Raw genomic sequence first — 15,240 nt, 5'->3', positions numbered from 1 at the left:
CACGAGTTTCCTCGCAGAGGAGAAATAGACCCAATTCCTTGTCGCGAGGTTTTAGCTTGCTCGAACGGCAGGCCAATCCCTCATTCCTGGTGGATTTCCCCAAGACTCACCCTGCCACCCCTCCAGCCTGCATCAGGCCCAAAGTTTGGCTCTTGGCATGCCTTCGCGCCCCTGCTAGTCTATGTGTCCAGGAATTTCCTGCAAAGACAGCTTCAGGCGCGCATATTCGCTGCTCGTAGATTTTAAGCAGCGCGAGGAGTTTCATGTCCAGGAGACGGAGGTGATTTCCACATCTGGGAGAAACCTCACTGACGAGGTTTTGTACCAATACCTCTTCCACAAATTTCCTCGCAGCGGAAAAATCACCCCAATCCCTTGTCTTCAAGGCTGCCCACCGGCAAGGATTTGCTGAGTCCTCCGCCTGCTCCGCTCCCCGAGTATAACTAGCTCTATTATGTGATGTGTTTTTCTAAACCTCTCTACAAGAGGTATTCATAGGTTAAGATAATCGAAAAATTAAAAGTTCAACTTCTCATTTAGCATCAGTGATCGACATAAATAATCAATCAGTGTTGTTAGTGGAATGATTCAAAGACAATCACATACTTATGTATATTGAGCTCCACAGATGCATAAAAAAAAAAAAAAAAAAACAGATATAAACAAATGTTAGGTTTGTAAAAGATAAACAGGGCGACCAGAGACTTTAAAAAAAATCACAGATTTTATTAAATCTAACATTTTTTTTCACAAAACAGTAATTATTGATTACGAATAAAATATTAGAAATATTTTAAAATAGCGGGTACATATTTTATTGGTGAATGAACACCCAACTCTTAATAGGACGTAATTAAATCAAAAGGAATTTGTGACCTGGGCTTTGAGACCCATAAGAATACATGCACGATGGGGCCCATGCCGCAATCAAGATATTTCCTTTTAACTCCAATGCGCCCAATCTATATATGAAACAACTGAGAAAAGAATACAAAAAGCAGATTCCATAAGTTTTTCCAAAATACTTGTGATCTTAGTATTTTTTTACAAAAATCAGGGAATTCAAGGCAAAATAATGACAATGTCATTATCACAATTATAAAGTTATTGTAAGAATTACTAGTAAAGATTTGTAAGCAGCTAACATTTTTCAGATATTCCATATCGTGAAGAGGGGAAAAAGAAGAGAATACTGTAACACTTCCCTATTTCATTTTTATTTGTAGTTTTGCACCCCATGTTAAACGGACATTTGGAATGAATTCCTTTTCTTACAAAAAATCTTACAAAATTTGCAGGATGGGTAGAAAATCTTTCTTACGGAATATTAAACCGAACATTGATTGAGACTATAATTTAAGAAACATACCAAGACTTAAAAGTAACTAGTTTTACTTGAAGTTAAGGATGCAAAGATTTTATCCACTACCTTGTCCATTTTTTCAAATTTAGATCTGGCACTCAAAAACCGGCATAATTTGAAATTACATTAAAATTACATAGAATCAGTGCTTGAATTCACTTTTGGCAAGTAAGAATGATTCACTATCAGCAGATCTCGTAGATTCAATTTCTAATTCATGCATCATTGCAATTTTTTTACATTTTAAGGGGAAAAAAAAATTACATGGATCGGTGAGATGAACTCACTCTTCATTGACAAGATCGACAAAATCACCGAGCATTTCTTGAACTTCATCATCACTACCTCCAGTTTCGGCTTGATCAAGCCTGATAACTGCTGGAGCTTCTATAGCCTCTGTTCTATCCGATTCCTTGGTTTTTGGTCTCTTCTGCGGTGGCTCTGTGGAGGACACTTCCGCCTCTCTTGAATTCTCTTCGGAGTCTATTAGAATTTCTTCCGCCTCTGCAGATCTCTTATTTAGCTCTATAGAGCTTTTTCCTCCTTGCAGTGAGTTACTTTTCGATTCCTCAGAGCTATGAATGATTGTATCACTTGTTGCCAACTTATCTTTGTTTATGAAAGCTGGATTTTCTACGACTGTGACCGCAGAACCGGAAGAGAATGAGCCATCACTAGATTTTGGAGAGTCTGCACCTGCACTTCCTAATGAATTTCTAAATCTTTGTAACAAGGGACTAGGATGAGTTTTCGTATTATCTAATTCAAGACGACTAGTGTTGATGCTGAACTTTGTTGTATCACCCTCTGAGGATCGTGTTAAATTATTTGTGTCTGAAAGAATACTTTCTGAGACATGGCTTACTTCGTTGAGAGACTCCTCTTCATGGGGAGTTTCAGAGCTTGGCGCTTGGATGATCCTGCTGCGGTGTTGATCATCACGGTCTGACACTTCATTCGGGAAGTAAAGACTGTTGCATATGGGATGAATTATTTTTTCGATGCTGCTCAAGGCTTCAGCACAAAACGACGAGACCTAGAACAGAAGGATGAGGATTTTAAGCTTCTTGTGAATGTTTATAGCTGTAGATCTAATGAAAAGATCACAATTTACTGATCTATGCATGAGCTGATGATTCTAAAAATTAAGAACATCTTTCGCTAAAAGAAATGTTCAAAATAAAACAAATTCAGTCACATTAAGTACCACTACCTGATCATAAAACTATTTGAATTAAATCTGGTAATTTCAAAACATAGCAGAAAACGTAGGTACAACATACAAGTATTACATACAATATTTGATGCGTATAGAACACCAAAAATTAAATGTTAATTAAAAACGATAACTATGTGACATGTATCTGATGCTACTATTTTGGTTACTATGGCATTCCCTGACAAATTCTGATTGTTGGCTCATGAAGAATTTGCACTCTTGATGAATTTCCAAGATGAGGCAAATAATCTCATAAGGAACAAAACAATCTCAAATCATTAAACAATCTCAAGAAATAATTTTAGGAATATACTAACCTGGTGGGAAGAGTCCCGGAGGCCATGCATAAAAATGAAAGCTGAATAAGTCGTAGGTGGACAACTATCAGAATGAGATTCCATTACTAGAAAATGCAGAGTGCGATACAGCTGTAAACGACACGAGACATCCAAGTAGGGGAGCGGAACTGTTCCACTGGAAGATTGATGGATATCCAATAAAAGCTTAACGATTGTGACCTGTAATTCCTGCGACCCAAGATAACTTAATTAGTGGGGTTCAGTTCTTTCAAAATGGCAGGCTGAAAAGAGGAGTAAGGTGAAGGCCTTTAGATGATTCTACATTTGGGAAGTCAAAAATGGTGGAGAAAATAAAGCTGATATGGCTCTTTCACAAAATTTGCATTTGCTCCCTTTTTTTAAAAAAAGTAAAAAACTGATTATAAATTGCTCTTCCTCGTCAATTTGTACTGCATTTTTATGAGTCCCTATGAGTACGTGGATTATTCCGCTGTAAGAAATTTACTGTTAACAGCCACTAATAATAGGGCTGTTGTATCAGTTTTCTTTAAGTCTCCACAGTGCTGCCAATACGAAATGATGATGATGAGAGAAATCTCGATAGCAAATATCCGTGTTTTTGTGGCTGGAAAAACTGTTATTGTACATTTATCTATTCCACAGAATAAAGAAATGCTCTTCTGGGAAAAAGTGCACAGAGCGGGGGCTTTGACAGCCCTAATAATTATATCAAGTTATCAAAGGAAATTTTGCAAAATCATGAACAGAGTGAGCTTTTCTATTCCATTGATGAATTTTGCCTGTAGTGTTCAATGATTTTGTGGATAAGATACCGTAGGCACTTCCAAATTACAGCAATGAGTCAAGAACACAAAATTATTGCTGTTTTCTCTCACAGAAAATTTTAAGCTAAAATTGGCATCAATCGGAGATTTGCTTGGATACGACAAAATTACCAGTTCTTAGATTGTTCAACCCATCAAGATTACACTGCACCAAAAAGAAATAAAACCTAAAGTCTCTTTTAAACACAAGGTTTAGAATCTGCACAAACTTACTTTGTGCTGAGAGGCTGTTAAGTTTTGAGGGGCTGCCTGAAGAATTAGTTGCAACGTAACCAATGATTCACGGCAAACATCTTTGTTACACATGAAATTGATAGTTTTTGAGAGGTCCTTCCTCCCAACTTCTTCGTCTTGTGCATAAGTTATCTTCTTGCGTTTTCCTTTTGCATCACCGCTTTGATTTTTATCCTGTAGGGTACATACATGCGAAAATTAAATACATAATCAAACGAGGAGATACGCAGAATTTGAAAATTCAAGACTATTATTGATGCTTGTTTTTTACATTGTTCATTACAATATTCATTCGTTTTTTTTTAAAAGATATATATATGTAAAAAAATCTCAACGTCTTCTTAAAAAATTGTAGAAAACGTCCCGAAAATGACAACGAAACACCACCCTGAGTTCTGAAAAATTAATGGAGATTGTTCATGGATTTTCTACAATTGAAAGGCTTTAGCTGCCATTCAATAATCTCACACTTTAGCTACTTGCATGAAATGGCTTACAGCTTACCGTTACATGACTTATCATCTTACCTGAAGTTTGATAGTGGGCTCTTGGTACTTGAAGTCTTTTTCCAACAGCTCAATGATTTCATCAAGGAATGGCTCAATACAACTGGCTAATCTGGAGCAGTTGAGCCATGACTGGAGGGCTTTGTACGTTGAGATTCTGACTGATTTGTACGGTTTTTCGAGGGCATATTCCCACTCTTCATTGGTCCATTTCAAGGACTGGCATGTTAACTTGCATATTAGAGAGCCGTAAGGGATCAAATTTCTACCACAGCTATTCAACATGAAATTAAAACAAAAAAATATGATGAATATGCTTGGACCCGTGTATTGTAATTATATGGACCCATGTATGTAATAGGACGCCAAAATTGATTCTCACACAAGGAGTTCAAAAGCTGTAATAGATAAGTGGTAATAATAATGGAACGAAAGGGTCAAGCAGGAAAACAATGCTCAAATTTTGCAGTTTTTGCTTGTGAAAAAATATCATTTCAGCAAAACAGGCCATCCAGGTAAACTGTCGAAGTAATTTCATATTCTCGAAAGTATACTAAATACGTCTTATGCAGTTGTTACTTCAAACTATGTAACTTTTCAGCCATCTAAGTTTTTCCCCCTCAGCTTATTTGCAAGGTTATGATACTGAAGTCAGAAAAAATATTTGAGTTGAAGCTGAGTCCACAAATTATGCATGTAAAAAAATATAAAAAAACGAATAGTACAAAAAAACTATGGGAGAACGTTCGTACCATTTAATCAAAGCGTCTAAAGTATCCAAGAGTCCCACATGGATGAAAGGAATGACCGAAACAAGAGCTATTCGGTCGAGTGTTAGCGAACTTTTTGATACGGTTTTGCAGTTTACAGCAAGTCCTCGGCATATCAAATTGAAAACAGCAATAGGCATGATGCTTTTAGGAGCCGGGAAAGCGCCTCTGAAATAAAGAAAAAAAGTAACAAAGTAATCAGTTCCTGAGTTCAAAAATCAACATCTCGCTATTACTAAATTGAATTGGTCATTCTCAAAAATATTCGAGTGTCAGGAATTAGAATTCAAGAAAAGTAGTAGAAACTGTTTTGATCCACCCGTTCTAAATCTCCCAGCTCAAGAAAATTAAGGTTTAGGAAGAAAGCAATTTCAAATTGGATTGCGCTTATTTAAAAAATTGTCTCATTATTCAAACCAAAAAAGGAAGAAAACTAATTGGTGCATCAGTCTTTTTGAGAATAGACATATGTATTTCAAGGATTATCCTCATTTCAAAGACTCACTGGAAACCGCCATAAGTCTTTTAATTGTTTTCCAAATAAATTGATTTTGGGTTTGACCAAAAGATATTTACTTGATCTTTCAAATGAAATAAAGATTAGATCGGGTATCTTCATTAGTTTTGAAGTTACAGCACTAGTCCAGATACCATTTGAACAGCCTTGGTATTTACTATGGTGAATAAAACATGGAATTTGAATGTACTTACAGCAACATGATCTGCAGAGCTTTCATTGTTTTGTAGAACATGGAGGAATAAAAATTGTATCGTGCGAGGGAATTTTCAAAGGTGGGTACTGATTCCATTGCGCCTAGTTTTTTCTCTGTGACATCAGCTGATAAAGTTTTGGACACCTGAATTGACAAAAGTATTTGTTTTGTTAAAAATAAATGAAAATGATACATGAAAGAATGATAAAAGATAAATAAAATGAAAGAAATTCTGATAAATCAATGTTAGATATGAAATCAACAATAAAGATAAAAGAGGTAGACTATCAATAATTAAAGTAAATAAGTGCGCATCTCTGATGGCGACAAGGCGAGTAAACAAACTGTTTTTCAAACAATTCCTGGATCATTCTAAACAATGGACCACTAGACAAGGTAAGAATTAAAGCATTCTGATACATGTTTCCTGGTCAGAATTTCACATAGAGCACGATTTGCACAACGAAAATTACTTAAACCAACTCCTAACAAAGATATTAACGTTTTCATTTTACGTTTGTTACGAGGAATTTGAACTGTCCGCTCACAAGAAACTCAAAGCTCTACGTGAATCAAAGCGCGCACTACATCGGTTTCAGCAAGCTTCTCAGTCCAGCAATGTTCATGTCCCACCATGTGTTGTTCAAACTATGAGCAATTTGCTATAGCTGAGCGAAAGCATCAAGATTAAGGTTGCCAGAGTATATCGTAGAGACTGGCATGATAATGTTTAACGCGCAATGTTAATCACGAAGAGCATTGAGTTTTCATGAGCGGGTGGTTTGAATGCTTACATCAAGCATCATTAAATATTTTCGTAAGGAGTTGATATTGGTAATTTTTGTTGTACGCATCGTGTTTTATGTGAAATTTTAGTTTAGAAACATGTATCAGAATGCTGAAATTTGTATCTTGTCTGGTGGTCCATTGTCCCTTTTATTCTAGAAACTCAAATCAGAAGTGGATTCCTGGATGTCTTGCTGTAAAGGCAATCCACTGACACATTAAGAGAGGAAATACTGAAGAAAAATCTAAATCGGTTTATACAGACCTGTATTTCAGTGACTGAATCGAACAGGGAGTCCAGGAGGCTGTGAGCGGTGTTCAGCAGCACTTGGACCTGTTGACTCCAGTTCCCTTTGTGAATGGATCCTTGATTCCCGCTGCCACCACATTGAGCCAATAGTAAATAGCATTTGCATGCATCTGCTAGCCATTCCTTGTCATCTTCACTCATCACTTTCAATGATTTTTGAATAAACTTATCGATGATCCCCTACGAAAAAAAAAATTGAAAAAGGCAGGTTTGTGAAAAAAGTTTTTTTAGAGAACCCTGGAGATAATGTGAGTTCTTCTGACGTAATTTTTAGCTGTAAGTTTGACAATAACCTCAGTTTTTCCCCTGCACCCAATTTTCTGGAAAATCAAAATTTACTTTGAGAGGTCCTTTTTCCAGTAAAATTTAATCTTCAGGAAAATTGGTGCATGAAAGATATAAACCGAGGTAATTAGTGAATTCAACAGCCTAAAATACATGGGAACTTGTGTATAGCATGCCTGCAAAATTTTCTTGTTGTCTCTGATACCGAATTTTGTCCAAGGAAATGGCATACCCTTCCGTGTACCTCCATATAAAACTGGTCCATTTGTATTGCATCTGAAAGGACCAGAAAATTATTTCACACAGAAGCATAATGAGACTACTCATGTTTAATTTTTGCTGCTATTCAGATTTATTTCTTTCAACAAAGTAATACATTTTTTCGAACTGGTAGATCTAATTCCTGTGTCATTCTTATATCATTTCCTGACACATAAATATAAGCTGATATTCAGGAACTCAAAAACTGAATAAAAGAAACAGGGAGTACTCATAGAAAACGTATTTCCTTATGGTCTTATTTTTCTGGGGTTAGAATTACACAGGTCCACACCTAAAAAACCACGTAAGGAAAGTTTGTGACACCGTACAAGATTGCTTGTTTACTCAAGTTAGGTTTCCCTGCCTTTCTCACACTATACATGATTGAAGGCTACAGAGAAAAACTACCTGCAGACGTGGGGAACTGGAAAAGGTGTATTTTAACTATGTAGATTGCGCACTTAAGAGGTGGATTTCAGATTTTTATGATGTGCCCATCATGATTTTCATGAAATTTTTCCAGTGAAAGTCTATTCACTCAACTATATCTCTTGCGTTCAACATACCCATTGTGAAAACAGTTTGCTGCATTGTATACGACTCTTGAATTTATCAGCTAAAAAAAAATGGCTTGTAAAAAAAGAGCTGGCAGTTAAGCATAGAAAATTGTCAAAAGGGCAAGAATGAATTATTTTTGCATGATACTCACTCTACGTAAACCACAGGCTCCTGCATAATGACTCATCACATTGATTAGGCACTTCATTTTTGCAGCTCGAATCTGAAAAGCAAAATTGCAGATTAATTAATACATATACTTTTGAGCTATAATTATGAAACTTTGATGCAGAACTTAGGGAATTAATTTACTTTAAAATTTAATAAAGGTTAAAAACTTTGAGAAAAAAACTCACTTGTGACGACTTTTACGAATTTCATGACAGATGCATTTTGGGCAGGCAGCCTATCATCAGTGCCACTAAAGGTATTAAATCTAGGATGAATCCACACTTACCAATATGTACATTAGGAGTATGTACTTTGTGTATAATGAATAATTTTCACGACAAAATTCAATTACTTCTTCTTGTCATCTGTGAGACAAAACAGCACACAAAATACCCGGTGTGCTTTAAATCAAACTTACGCCCTTCGTACGATATAAAAATCAATTTTTAGGATTGTAGGTCAGCATTGTTGCTTCTGAGTGATGTAAGGAAGAAATTCCAATACCCGATTCTCCAGTATTCTCCTTAACAGTTTTTTATGTGGGGGATAAGAGAAAAATTAAGAAAAACACATGGCTTAGTGGCATCCTTGTGGGGATTTCTCAATTTAAACTTACATTTTTTAATACATATTATCATCCTGTTGAATCTTCTTCAATTTTTATGCTATTTAATAATCACATGAATTTTTGGCAGATTGCCAGTTAATCAGGGCAAAACTACACTTTCGAGAATATCAAGTTAGGACTGGTTCTCAGGACAACTAGCTATACTTTTTCTCCGTGGTTTATTTTTCATATTATACATAAACTGTCAAAAAAATGAACCGATTTCTGAAAATTTCTTAAAATTGAATTTTTTAAGATAAAAAGAAGAAAATATCTCATCTCAAGGAGCTACATTTTAAAAATTGAGAGAAAAAAAAGGGGTAAAAGTATTTAGTGAATTGACTATCATAACAACTTTACTCAAATCCGACCATAAGGTTAACTAAGTATCTGGAAGCTCAAAATAGATTCAGCAATCCTTTCAGCAAACTGTTTCGGTGCTCTAAAAAAAATAAATGAAAGAAATATCACATCAAATATTTACCTCTTTTGAACCTTTTCCGTCTAATTTATCAAAGAACTTCGGTAACAGAGTGTTGACAACATTTTTTCTCAGGTCAATAGATTCAGCTGACAATGTAAAAAGATGACCTAAAACATAATAATGCTGCCATTAGAGGAGTCTGCTGATGGTTGTGATAATTTTGAGCGCCCACCCGCACCAAGTTAATAATACAAAAACAATGCTCAGATCTTTAAAAAGTGGAATTGAGCTTGGTGTTTCCTCAGGGACGAACAGGAAAGAAAGAAGATCCATAGAAAATAACTGGACACAGAAACATTTACCAGTGAACCATGTTAGGCTATTGTTTCAAAACTCCCATAATGCAGTTTAGCCTACCATCAACGATAAATAAAAGGAAAAAAGAAGTATTACAGGAATGTCAATTTGTGCAAGAGGGGTTTGAGGACAATTTTACCTAGGGTTTGAAGTTCAAGAATGAGTATTGCAGCATCTTGTTCAGCTGATTTAAGACATTGCTGCATCCAGAAAAATCCATGAGTTGCTAAAACTGAAGAACTGCACTGTGGCAAAAAGGCATGGAGAAGTAAAACACCCTTGGCACGGTTATCATCAGAGTTCAATAAAGCATTTATTTGACTCACAACAGAATCCACTTTGAAACCCTGAAAAATATTAAGCAATCAAAGTCAGAGGTGCACTAGAATTCATCAACAGAAATGGACAACTAGGTAAACAAAATATGAATTTAGGCTAATATATGTTTCCTTTGCAAAATTTCACATAAAGTGCGATTCAAGTAAGAAAAATTACTGAAAATGGCTCTTCTACAAGATATTAATGCATCTATTTAGCATTTATTACAAAAACTTTGAATTTTCTGCCCACAAGAAAGACCTAAGTCTACATGACTAGAATTGCGCACCACAATGGTTTCAGCGGACTTCTCAATCAAGCAGCGTTCCTTTCCTACCGGGTGTTATTCAAAGTGTCATATAAAATCAACGCAGAAAGCACTGGAAGTAGGATTCATGCATTCAAAAACGTCAATATCTTGGTTTACTTGCTCCGCTAAATTACCTTGGTAACCTTCCATGAAGCTTGCAGAGGCTTCTAAATTCGACTCGAAAGTAATGAACTGAGAAGTATTTTTCAGTTTTGAGAAAGTACCTGAGTTGCGATCTTCACACATTTGACTTTTATCATTGTTTTTCCACAACATTTTGTTTAATGTTCCATTGTCTTTTCAAGAATATTTTTAGAGAATTTCGTGGAAACATTTTAAGCAGTATTTTTAAGAAAAAATCAAATGTGATCAAATATTTTCGAACGCTATAATCTAGATTCATTGTTCGATAAGTAGTTTCATCATTGATGTATCAAAGTAACATTATCTAGGAGGACGCTATCAATAAAATGAGATAAAAGGGATGCCGAAAATACCTAACTATCCTTAAAATTGAAAAAAAATAAAAGTTGGCCCGAGGCCGCTTTGACTGAGAACGTTTGAAAACTTTCGCTGAAAGTGGTGGTTGAATGCGTAAGAGAAAGAAACTTAGTTGGCATGTTTACCTTGCGTAAAAAAACTTTGTGCTCCGTAAAAGAGGACAGAATCTGCTGGAAATCTTCTTGAGATGACTCCAAACAGGTTTGTAGTAAATCTATCACCTGTTCCATTGTTACCGATTTTTTTCTCTCAAAAAATTTAGAGAAACTCCGGAGAAAAATTGAGAAGTGATTTTCCCAAAGATATTATAATCTCTATAGGTTGAATCTGAAACAGCATGAAAAATTAAAAATTGAAGATAGCTAGCTGACATAAAGAAATGGGTTCTTAACTATTTACACAGAACTATTTTGGTAGACTGTGTTCACAGGAAAGTTAAAGATAGCGGGTGGATAAAAAATGGTAGTGTTTCATTCGGCATGACAACTGTAATATTCCTCCGTGGTGCAGGACATTTCTACAGTGTTTGCATGTTACTTTCGGTGGGCAGGATTTATGAAATTGAAAACATTTATAGCCCAGCCCTGCAAATTGTCCGTACTTTTCAACGTGTAATAATCAATAACCAGCTTTGAGGAGGTTACAGAAATTAATACAGGGTTTCTAACCCCTCTTATCGTAACTGCTTTTTCATTGGTTGCTTCTTCATCATGAAAAAGTAAATAATATAAGGCCTTGCCCGCACGAGCACACTTAGGATGTACCTATTAGTTTCACAAACCGGGGGTTTCAGGAGCAAGTTACAGGGAAGTTGTAACAAGTTCCTGGAACGATTTTGCCCAAAGTTCCTCGTATCATACTCATGTTGACGAGGCCTCAGAAATAATTTTCATATGATATGTTCCCATTGTTACGCAAACAATAGACGTAACTTATCGGAGATAGGCCTGAGGTAGGGATTACAACTAGTGCTCTGCTTGGTGCCATGGTCAGGGGTCTGGAAAGATCTCTCCTTCAGGGATTTCCAAAGTTCAAGAGTTAAGTTTATTCATTGCAATAACAGTAGGAGTCCTGCAATTTTGTGCGTTTCAAATTTAGGTAGTAAGGTAGATATAACCCTAAAGAACTTGGGCCATATTTTGGCAAGCCTCACAGAATCCTCCATCATAATTTGCACATTCTCCACAAGTGCCAAAATAACTGTGAAGTACTTAGGACCATTTGGTTAAATCCACTCTGTCAAACTAATAAAATTTGCACAACAGCAAAGTCTGACATTTGCCTAAAGTCATTCTTGGTGATATTCGTTCAGTGAGGAATGTAGTCAAGCATGCCTAGTAGAAAGTGAAATCATGAAAAGAGATATTACCATGAATTTTCTACGGTGGAAAAGAACTTTCATGCAAAATCAGAAGAGCGCACGAGAGGAAAAACTATTAACAAAATCCAAAATCCGTAAATCATAAATTACCACGTGCACCGTGCACTCGTTATCACGTATCGTTAGCGGTGTTTACTGTTTAGTCACGTGACAATATTTGTTCAGGTGATAACAGCAGTGGTACCAAATTTTAGAATTAAAAAATCCCATTTTACGTTTCATAATGATTGCATTTGGACTCATCTTATAATTGAGTTATTCAAGTTTTAAATGATTTAAGAAAACAGATTTCTTGAAATTTCTGATTGCAGTTCACCTCTGGAGACAAAATAAAATCGGAAATTAAATAAGTAAGCAAAGGAGCCTTGCATGTGATATTATGATACTTTGCATGTGTGAGGGTTTTTTTGGTAAGAGTTGGCAATTCCACTTGGGCGTGCTCGATGTGGCTCGAATTTCCTCCTCCTCTTCTGGAATTTCCGGTTTCAGGACCCCAGTTTTTACTTTTTTTTTTTGAGTCCCTTAATGAATTAAGTAAGGAATCAATTCCTAATTTACTTCCGTCTTTTATGCCTGCGCTGTGTCACATGAGCAACTTTTCACAATTATTACGCGCAAAACCGTGATATTTTGAGAGTGTTCACGGGGGGGGGGGGGGGGGGGGGTACTCTTTTGGGCATAAAAATTCCGGAGAGTCATGCTCAGGAAAAAATGACGAGTTTCAGGAAAATTGTTTTAATCCATCGGTGGGTTTAGACCGCGGGACACCCCCCTCCCCAATTATGCCATTGGCTTTAAGTGGAGGCAAGACTTAACCGCGGCTCATTTGTAAGTCCTGGCTACAAAACAACGAAAACTTTTCGGAACTCAGGCGGGGTTCGCTTCTTCCTGTTATAAAGAGAGGTACAGGGGAGAAAAAAATAAGAACAATAATGTCGTTCCATATTAAGTTTCAACGCCACGTCCCTCATAATTTCGTCTATGATCGTGATATACAGGGTGAGCGAAAAGTCCCCGACCCCCCCTCTAACTTTTGAACGAATTGAGCTAAGGAAATGAAACTTTGGGAATGTTCCTATCTCAAAGGGGACCATCTTTTGAGGGGGTCAAAATTTTGGTCCCCCCTCAGGGGGGGACAGGGGCCCCCAACTTTTTTTTTTCAAATAGCAACCCCTATCTTGTGATACCTCATTCGAAAGAGCATCAAAAACTAAGAATTTTGGCGCAAACCGCAGATCAATATCTCAATTTTTGACCGAGTTATGATAGGTCAAAGGTCAAATTTGACCTATTTTCAAAAAATCATAACTCCGGTTCAAATTATCGTAAAGAAAAAAATAAAACGGGAAAATTTACCAAATTGTGTTCGCTTTTACGTAAAAATTGCAGAAATCACTTCGATTTAATTTTAAGAGGGGGCTCGGACCCCCAAATACGTCAATTCAAAGGTCATTCAATTTTCCTGCGAAATAAGCCAATTTCCTCTGGATTTGCCTCCACATTATCTCAGTAAGGTCAAAATCAGTTCAACATTACGTTGGCAAGTCCCCAAATTTCGGGAAAAGTTAAAAAAACGAAATTTAAACGGTCAAATTTAATCACCTTAAATTTCGTTTTTTTAACTTTTCCCGAAATTTGGGGACTTGCCAACGTAATGTTGAACTGATTTTGACCTTACTGAGATAATGTGGAGGCAAATCCAGAGGAAATTGGCTTATTTCGCAGGAAAATTGAATGACCTTTGAATTGACGTATTTGGGGGTCCGAGCCCCCCCTTAAAATTAAATCGAAGTGATTTCTGCAATTTTTACGTAAAAGCGAACACAATTTGGTAAATTTTCCCGTTTTATTTTTTTCTTTACGATAATTTGAACCGGAGTTATGATTTTTTGAAAATAGGTCAAATTTGACCTTTGACCTATCATAACTCGGTCAAAAATTGAGATATTGATCTGCGGTTTGCGCCAAAATTCTTAGTTTTTTATGCTCTTTCGAATGAGGTATCACAAGATAGGGGTTGCTATTTGAAAAAAAAAAGTTGGGGGGCCCCTGTCCCCCCCTGAGGGGGGACCAAAATTTTGACCCCCTCAAAAGATGGTCCCCTTTGAGATAGGAACATTCCCAAAGTTTCATTTCCTTAGCTCAATTCGTTCAAAAGTTAGAGGGGGGGTCGGGGACTTTTCGCTCACCCTGTATTGATATTCATTCTCCGAAAAATAAATCACTTCCCAATTCCAAATTATGCAAGGGAACGGAGGGTGCCACGGCTCAGCATAGCCCGTCCTGGAAAAGTTTAGCCACGTACTCAATTATTTTACCCAATACCAATAAACCTCAGCAAAGAAAACGAGTAGCTAGTTCTTAGAGCCCCCGCTCCACCCCTCGTCACAACCACAACCACCGCAAACCACGAAAAAATTTTGTGGCATTGTGGCCACTTCTAAGCTCTTCAATGGACTCAAAGGCCCATTTTTGTCAACAGAGGACGCTGATAAGATTTTTTAAAATACATTTTTCTGGCTCAATATCAACAATATTATTTTGATTTTGAAGATTCATAAAAATAAGGAGAAAAAGAATAGGAGTAAAATTTGATGAAGTAAAATAATGCTTTTCTAAGCCTTTACAGTTCGCTGTTACTGAAAGAAGAATAAAATATACCTACATTAATTTTTACGCTATTTAGGGGAAGGCCGGAATTTTGAAATAATAAGTACATAAACTGAACAAACCTTTTTGATGCGCTCAAAGCTTCCCATAGTATCTTTTGACATAAACTCAAAAAGTACCTGAGTAGGTATAATCAGTGAGTTTTTGACCCTTATGACTCCTGAGTCCTGCAACTGCATGCTCAGGCTCACTTCCCAATGTGCCCATGTGTCAGGTATGTTGACGGCTAAAATTGGAATTCGTCACAAATATTTCTTCATCGAGAATTTGTTTGCATGTACCCATTTTGAAACACTTTGGCCATAAAGAACTTGAAGTGCTTATGATATCATACCAAGTCATCCATTTCCAT

At 36.5% G+C, this 15,240-nt stretch overlaps 1 protein-coding gene across 1 annotated transcript; it reads right to left on the bottom strand.

Moving 5' to 3' along the window:
• Positions 1–1,278: 1,278 nt before the first annotated feature.
• Positions 1,279–12,365, bottom strand: LOC109041885 (proline-, glutamic acid- and leucine-rich protein 1). The gene is made up of 12 exons (XM_019058388.2): positions 12,207–12,365; positions 10,963–11,164; positions 9,848–10,055; positions 9,412–9,518; positions 8,301–8,372; positions 7,001–7,225; positions 5,948–6,093; positions 5,219–5,404; positions 4,488–4,740; positions 3,940–4,134; positions 2,900–3,109; positions 1,279–2,399 (listed from the first exon to the last, which is right to left on the bottom strand). The coding sequence occupies exons 2-12, from the start codon at positions 11,065–11,067 to the stop codon at positions 1,647–1,649; spliced, it is 2,460 nt and encodes an 819-aa protein (XP_018913933.2). The 5' UTR covers positions 11,068–11,164; positions 12,207–12,365; the 3' UTR covers positions 1,279–1,646.
• Between the last annotated feature and the right edge of the window lie 2,875 nt (positions 12,366–15,240).

The sequence above is a fragment of the Bemisia tabaci genome, chromosome 7 (genome assembly GCF_918797505.1).
Source record: "Bemisia tabaci chromosome 7, PGI_BMITA_v3".
Taxonomy (NCBI): domain Eukaryota; kingdom Metazoa; phylum Arthropoda; class Insecta; order Hemiptera; family Aleyrodidae; genus Bemisia; species Bemisia tabaci.
This window is presented reverse-complemented; position numbering and strand designations above follow the sequence as displayed.

Bases quoted from the DNA above. Each gene is read 5' to 3' on its own strand.
- LOC109041885 (XM_019058388.2), bottom strand. From the start codon at position 11,067: ATGGAACAGGTGATAGATTTACTACAAACCTGTTTGGAGTCATCTCAA. The intron at 9,519-9,847 runs GTAAAATTGTCC...ATTATGTTTTAG, and splicing joins TCTTGAACTTCAAACCCTAG to GTCATCTTTTTACATTGTCA. The intron at 2,400-2,899 runs GTTAGTATATTC...CTTCTGTTCTAG, and splicing joins TCCGGGACTCTTCCCACCAG to GTCTCGTCGTTTTGTGCTGA.